The 8118-nt window shown below is 50.8% G+C and overlaps 1 protein-coding gene across 1 annotated transcript; it reads left to right on the forward strand.

Moving 5' to 3' along the window:
• Window positions 1-1372: 1372 nt before the first annotated feature.
• On the forward strand, window positions 1373-5020 carry MARVELD3 (MARVEL domain containing 3). The gene is made up of 3 exons (XM_072346456.1): window positions 1373-2853; window positions 3197-3288; window positions 3408-5020. Exons 1-3 carry the CDS (start codon window positions 2351-2353, stop codon window positions 4016-4018), a joined length of 1206 nt encoding a protein of 401 aa, XP_072202557.1. The 5' UTR covers window positions 1373-2350; the 3' UTR covers window positions 4019-5020.
• The last annotated feature ends 3098 nt before the right edge of the window (window positions 5021-8118 follow it).

An 8118-nucleotide genomic window follows, 5' to 3' on the forward strand; every position in this document is an offset into this window, starting at 1 on the left:
ACACTCCCTGCTAAGCTGCTCCAGCAGCAACTTCCCTCCAACTTAGGAAGCGCTGGATGTAGGGCGTGTCTATTTTTCTTCTTTTTCTTTGAGGGTGCCTAAATCACATTTCTTTTGCTTCAAATTGCTGCTTCCTGATCATGCCAATGGCAGACAGGGAGAACAAAATCTTACCCTTCTCTAGACAACAGCTTTTTTACAAGTTTGCAGGTTGTTGAAGTGCCTCCTTATTGACCAGCTTGTGAGTTAACAGGCACTTTTTCAGGCAAATGAGAGGACCGGGCTAAGTCTTGTTTCATAGGTTGTATTTCCAGAACTTTCCTTTGTTGTAGAAAAGAGCAAAAAGCGGGGGAGGAGGGAGCAGAATTTCTTCACATGTCCTACATGTGACATTTATGTTTATACATCCTAGTGATGTTAGCTTTTTTCGCAACAGGATGACACTGTGGACTTGAGTTCAGTTTGTGATTCACAAAAACCTCCCGTTCTTTCCTGCAGCACAGCTGCTGTGTCGTTGTGCTGCACTCACCGTTTCCATGACTATTTATTTATGTGAGATGGTAAACCTGTTTGTGGTGTTCCGCAGGGATTGTGCTGCAGCTCCCAGCTGCCTCGTGCTGGAGAAGAATGAAGCAGTTCATGACTTGTTCTTTCTACTTCGCCCTGCAAGTTCCCAGGGAGGGCACTGAACCAGGTGAGAGCTCCTGGCCCATGGCAGCAAGGCCTGGCCCTTCCCTCCCCATCATGAGGCAATGACATCAGGAGCAGCCAGGAACAGAAGAGGGAAAAAAAAGAAAGAAGCCAAAGCAAAGGTAAACAGAGCGTGTTGCTCTCTTCTCTAGACTGCCGCTTCTTGTTACACTGAGGACAGGAACCCAAAAGGCGGTGCTGACCATGCTCAGCTGGTCGACCAGCTGCGATAATTTGAGCACAAGTGATGTAAAACATTTTGGTAACAGTTCTCAGTTCAGTCACAGAAACTGAATACGACTGAATCAGATAAGCAATGACCTGAAGTTCGTACCCGGCAGCAAACATTCTAGGAGAACATTGATGTGTCACCAAATCAACAGCACTTCCCAGCTCTTTTTTTTGTTTTATAAATAACTAATTCCAGCGTCACAAAATCCAAGGACAGTTTTGGCTCAGGTTGCTGAAGGACCAGCAGCAACCCTGCAGAAGAAATGACTATTCAATCCCTTATTATTACTCACAGTTATTCGGTTTGGTTGTCGATATACCTTTCATAACAATTAACAGCTCTACTAGGCAAAATGGTATTGCCTTTGATGCTAAAATTAAATGAAGTGATGCTAAGAATTTTACACCCATACTCCTCCCAGCAGCAAGGAGGGACTGAAATGTGAGCACACCAAAACACGTGTGAGGGTCTATTGATGAACATTTGCACAGTCTCCAAAGCCTGGGCTCCACATGGCCTCTCCATTTCCTAACCACATCATCCTTAAGCTCCTGCCCCCTCTATCTGAACTGGAGAAAAACAAGAACCCATTTTGTTTTGCTTCTCTCTTATCCACAACAATGTAGATTTTAAGGCAAGTTTGCAGAGCCCCACTTCATGTACCAGAGTGAACCGGGCTCGAGGCTGTTGTCCTGCAGCGCTGAGGCTGCACACAGCCCACCCTGTAGGCCTCTCAGTGCACCAGGCTGCAGATCTGTTGCTGCTTCTCCTGCAAGGACAGGAGAGTGAAGTGATCCCACTGTTCTTACAGATGGAGGAAACGTATTTCTGCACCTTTGTGCTGAAACTCTCCTCATGCGTTCGGACACCAAGGTGTCCTGGAGTCATGTTTCCCCGAAAGACTCTTCTCCTAAATGCAACAGAAGCACTTATTTGCAGTACTAACTTTCCCAGGCAGCAGCAGCCGGGCAAACCCTTGGAGAAGAGCATTCTCTCTGGCTGTGTCCTGTTTCCTTCTGTGTTTCCATGTTGCTCTATGTTTATTTTTTCCCACGTTCACTCACTTGCCTTCACCCCAGCAACTACCAGCAAACAAAGGATCGGTTAATTTCCTCCCGGCCGCACAGTGACAGCTGCGCTCAGCAGAATGGGGCTCAGCAGAATGGGGCGGAGGTGGTCAGTCCTGCTGGGCAGCCAGATATTGTTATGCATGGAAACTGGGAGGCTTGTGGAAACGTCACATTGCATTGCCTGGGGTGGCCTCCAGCAAATGGACACCGAGGCTTCCGTGGTTCTGTGTTCAAAAATACAAAGTAATGGGTGCGAAGAAAATGGCGTGAGCGCATCCTACGGAGCGGTGAACTGGAATCAGGCAGCAGCACGGGCAGACAGATCCCTGTGCTCCTGGGCAGCAGGAGGAGCAGCGCGATGCCACGCACTGCCGGGAAAAGCCGAAGAGAAGGGAGGGAGCAGCTTTCCTTTAAGGCAGAAACACCGCTGCACCGGTACCTCGGGTACTGCGTGTGGCCTAGCTACAAGGAAGGCACGGGGGAACTCGGGGGCCGCAGAGGATGGCGGCTCCGTGAGAAACCGAAACGGCTGGGAGAGGACCGAGGAGGCAGAGGATGCAGAACCGGTCCGCGCAAAGCTCGGTTCCTAACGGGCACAACAAGGTACTTTGGTACGGCAGGCAATGGACCGCGGGGAGCTCCGGCGGCACGGAGCGGGCAAAGCCCGGCCCCACGAGCACCGCGTGACAGCAGGGCGGCCCCGCGCGGCCCTACAGAGGAATGGGGCGACCCCAGGCGGAGCAGCAGAGCAGTTCGTTCCTCCTCCGCGCCGGGCGCCGCCCTCCGCTCCTCCCTCGGTACCTGCGGCCGCGCGGCCATGGCGGACTGGAGCTGGCGCGGTGCTCCGCGGGCGGGCGGGCGGTGAGCGGCCACGAGGGAGTCGGGACGGCCGGGACTCGGCTGGGCGCGGCGGTGCGGGCGGCAGCCGAGAGGGACGCGGGGGGGAGGGAGGGGGGGAGGGGGGGAGGGAGGAAGGAGGGAAGGAGGGAGGGGAGGAAGGAGGGAGGGAAGGAGGGAGGGAGGGAAGGAGGGAGGGAGGGAAGGAGGGAGGGAGGGAGGGAGGGAAGGAGGGAGGGAGGGAGGGAAGGAGGGAGGGAGGGAGGGAAGGAGGGAGGGAGGGAGGGAGGGAGGGAGGGAGGGAGGGGCGGGTGCAGGGGGTCGCGCGGGTCCCGCCGCTGCCGCTCACGCCGTTCTCTTCCGGCAGCGCCGTGCCCGGAGCGGGGCCGCCGCGGGGCCGCAGCGACTCGCCGGGGCTGCTGGAGTGCCGCCGCTGCCGCTACCTGCGCACGGGCCGGGGTGAGCGGGGCCGGGGGCAGGCGGGGGCCGCTCTTCCTGTGCCGGCGCGGCGGGCGGCCCGGCCCGGCCCTGCCTCTGTACCGGCGCGCGGCGGCAGCCCGGCTCGCTTCTCCTTGCAGCCTGCTGCCAGCTGCTGGGAGCGCTGCTCGCCGCGCTGATCCTCGTCTGCAGCTCCGTGTCCTACGGCTCGGCGGGCGGCTACACGGGCGTCCCCGGCCAGGGCGGCATCTACTACTACGTGTACGGCGGCGCCTACAGCGGCTTCAGCGGAGCGGACGGCGAGAAAGCCCAGCAGCTGGACCGGCGTTTTACCCAGCTCAAGGTGCCCGTAGCCAGGGCGGCGATGGCCGTGGGCGGAGCCCTCATGCTCTTCTCTTCTGCGCTGATTCTGGTCGGCGTTGTGCGGATACCGTGGCGTTTTCCGGCGTGGCTCCTAGTGGAATGCGTCCTGGACGCGGCGGTCGCGGCAGGTTTGCTGTTCGCTCTGTACTGCTTCTTCCATCATCTGCTGGGGGTTTACGATTCATCAGTGTGCAAAGAGAGGGAGCAGCTTTACCAAAGCAAAGGCTATCGGGGCTTTAGCTGCAGCATGCATGGGGCAGAGATTGCTGCTGGCCTGCTGGGCTGCGCGGCTGTTGTGACATTCCTGCTTAGCGCAGGCCTGGCTGCCAGAGGGTACAGAATAGTTCACAAACTGAAACAAAAGCCAGAACACGTGCAGCAGCCATAGAATTATTCCTCTGCTCCAGCGGTGGTCCTGATTTCTGACAGCCTTGTGGTGTACCTTTACTTGCTTGGGGACAATACATTCTTATTACTGTAACAGAGCAGTCACCAAGAATATAGCTCCAAATATAGTGAAATCAAGCTGTTCAAACTTGAATTTACACTGTTAAATTATTAGTGGACACATAGGTCCCACAGATTGTCTTCATCTGGTGGCTCTTCTGCCTCTCCAGCACATATCAGAGACAGAGTGCATTGCTAACTGTTGTTCTTATGAACACAGTAATGCACAGGCTTTGTCTAAAGAGCAAACTTGGCTTGCAGGTTTTGTGGCCCTGGAAGATAATTCAGTTTTGGAGAAGTCCTTGTTCCTAAATGTAGATGACAGAGAGAGAGATCACATACCTGAGCTCAGGGTTTCCTTTTGCCTCCTCGTACTTGGGGTACCAGGGTTAGGGCACCATCATACCCAGAATCCTCCCAGCAGTAGGTTAATTCATGCCAGTAATCACATCAGGTAGCCAGCATGGCTGGGATGTGTTGCAGACACACGTGCTGGTGAACAGCTTCTTACAGCTGGATCTTTTCAAAAGGGCCTGTGACTGTCCACTGGGAATGGAACTCTTAAAAGCGAGCAGTGAAGCTGATGGCTGTGGCTGCCAATTCCTGCTTCATAAAGATCTCTTGGTGCTAAAGGAGCAGCTTTAATATGGCGTCTATATTGCCATCAGACTCCTGAAACAAACTTGTAGGGTGGTGAACACACTCAGCTCAATTTGTGACACAGTGCCTTCTTTTCGCTTCCCTCTGGGTGAGGGCGCCTTTCTGGATGGAGCAGTCTTTTACATAACATGGATACAGCCATTTTGCTTAAGGAGAGCCCAGAGTTTGAGTCATCTGACAGAAGTTTTAAGAGCTCACAGAGGTGATTTAAGACATACATGTGTTGTTTGCAAAATATTTCTAGTGTACAAGGTAGGGAAATGAGACTGATTTTGTATTATGAACAAATAAAGGTGATTTTTCTCTTCAGAAATTTGTTGGTTTTGTTTTTGTAGATTCATCAAAGAAAAGAAGATTAGCACCAGATTCAGAGATCATGCTCAGAATGAAAAGCCATTTCAGAGCAGTGCCCACAGTGTGCATTAACCCACATGAGGATTAATCACCACCGGTCTAACAGACCAACTCTACCTCTGCAGGAGAAAAAAATGATCCAAAAAGCAGCATTCTAAAAGCATGCTTTGTCATAGATCTACCTCCACTTTCACCAGTGACCAAGTCTTTGCCATTGCTGAAGCCGTAGAACGCTACTGCAACCAGAACTATCAAAGTAAATTCTACATCGTAACACTTCAGGCGACTTCTGCTCCTTTTAGCAGCCAGAGGCACTGAGTGAATGCAGGGATTTTTATGTGGACAGTCCACCATGGCCCTGTTTGTTCTACTGATTCCATACTGCTTGCTTGCTCGCTGCAGTTACTTCTAAAGAGCTGTACGGTGTTATTCACAAGTTCACAGGGCAGGATTCCTCTGGCAGGGTACAGAGCTGCTCAATATTTGGTACTACAAACTCTACCCTCATTGTTCTGCACATGCATGTTGTATGGAAGGCTGATGAGTAGAAGTAGCACAGAGCTCAAGGACGGGAGCCTTACAGCACAGCTATGGCTGCCCCTGACTACACGTGACTGGGATATTGCGCACACTCCCTCTGGTGCAGTAACAGACTCAGAATATATAGTTAGACAAAAGTAAAAATCTTTATTGCTGTGGCAGCTGAAAAGTTGATGCAAAAATATTCCTTCTTCCTGAACTGCTCTACACAGCTGAGTAAAGAATCATCAAAATAGTGTTTTCCAGCAACGGTATTTGCCTCTCCAATGCAGTACACACAAAGGCCACACTGCTAAAGGTGCATTCACGGAACCATCTATTCCTGTATACTGTGAAAGTTCTTACAGCTGCATGCTTAAGTGGGATACATGAAATTTTTCCTTTTTTAAATAGGAAGCATGAAAAAAGATGAGTATTGTGCTGCGGTGTGTCTTTAACATGCACTGGGTCGGGAGTCAAAACAATGACATTTTTAAATGGGAAAAAAGAAAAAAGTACACCAAAGTCTTCAGTCTGCAATGAAACAGCAGACAATGACCGCACAAAATGCAAGAGGTGAACCTACTGTCCAGAAATGCCCTTTGGCAAATGACATGAAAGACCTCACCATCCAGGAGTGCAGAAACGCCTGTTAGTCCCAGGGCCGTAACTGTGTCTTAAAATCCCAGGTACTAGAAATACTCCTTCAGGTCTCACAGACCTTCCCACAGAGGGAAACATCCACTCCATGGAACTGGGTTTTCCCCTCCTGTCTGGTTGAGGACTGATCAGATCTCAGCAGTCTGCAGTGACTTCCCCAGGTCTGTTCCAGGTGCCGGGCACAACTTTGAGTGTATGCTTTATCCTCAGTACTCAAGCCCGAACCAGGCACCGAGATTGCCTTTACTGGCTCTTTCTGCTAATGTCTTTCTGGTCAGGCCAAGGCAGGCAGGTCAGTGCCTCCAGTGTGCCTGTTCTCAGTGAGTATGCTTGGCAATAGGGCCAGAACTACTGAAGGGACAAACGAATTCAGACTAACCTCGTTGTGGCCACCTGGAGCACGGCAGCTCTGGCAGCAGTCAGACAGCTCCGTGAACCCAACGCTGAGAACCTCCAACAGTAAAAGAGATTGGAACATTCTTAGTGATGTGGCTCTATGGAAATGATGTCATCTGCAAGAGCCACACGGAATTCAAGGAAGAGAGCAGAAGAGAACAGGAGAACTGTGAGGGAACACACAACACACCTTCTGTCCTCTGCTATGAGGTTCCTGCTAGACTTTCCCATCCACGTGTTCCACCTACAGCAATGCCAGTCAGAAGTCTGAGGTGCAAGTCCAGTGCTAATAAGGATCATGAGGAAGACAAAGTAAGTTTGCTGTCTTCAGAGAGGCCAAAAAACAAAAGGAGGTGCTACTCAGAATAAGAGCAGCAGTTCACAGTATCAATCTAATTGGAAGCAGCGGTGGACTCTACAATTTTACAGAACAAACCATATTCTGCCACAAAAGCTCACACCCGCAGAACACGTGCTCCCTTTGTGCCTCAGAACCAGAGCTGGAGAAAAGGCTGAGCAGTGGTTCTGTGCATTCCACTTGGAGGAGCAGATCAGAAGCCTGCATTCTCCCTTCTGGAGCTCCATTTAATCTTGTCCTTCCTACTGAACTAGACATGGGCATTCGTGACAAACTCGTTTCACACAACACTAATGGTTCAGGCTAGCAAGGACACACTGGACTTTCCACACCGGTGCAAGAAAGAGTCCTGATCTGCACTGACATCTACCGTTGTCCTAGTGCAAGATTCACCACAGTCTTATTCAGAAAGAAGCGTACATTCTTGCATCAATCCCACACTGAACAGAGCAGGTAGCAGACGCTGTTGGCTGGGGCAGATACTTGGTGATATTATTGCCAGCAAATGAACTGAAGGTTACTGTCACATACACTGAGGTGAGCCATTTCTGCATACTTAATATGAAGAGAACCTGAAAGAGAGCTGAGTTTTATTCTCTGAAACTTTTCTGCTGCTGTTTCTCTGCCTGAGGAATTTAAAATGCTGTTTCTGTGATCCTACGAGTGAGCTTTTCTCTCCAAGTCAAACAGACAAACATGGCCCAAACCCATGAGTCTGGAAAAAAGATGGGTTGTTTCATATTGCACCATATCTAGTACAAGGTATGTCCCAAACGGCTGCTCTCAGCTATGGTAAAAATGCGCCCTTTTTCCCCAGTGGGAAACTCGTAAGTATAAGCACAACTCCTGCAGATTATGTCCAAGGATCTATACTGTTGGAATCCCACAGCTTGCCTGCACAGCATCCCTTCAATTCAAGGCCTGAACTTGATCCAAAAATACACAATTCAAGCTCCTCAGAAATCTTGAGAAGAAACTTTCACATTTTCTTCATAAATATAATTAATAAAGGAAAAAAAAAGGCACTAGCCCACATTACAGTCCAGATTATTGCACCACCACTGTGACAGGAGCAGCTGCTGTCCAGCCCTCTG

This window comes from Excalfactoria chinensis, chromosome 11 (genome assembly GCF_039878825.1).
Source record: "Excalfactoria chinensis isolate bCotChi1 chromosome 11, bCotChi1.hap2, whole genome shotgun sequence".
NCBI lineage: Eukaryota > Metazoa > Chordata > Aves > Galliformes > Phasianidae > Excalfactoria > Excalfactoria chinensis.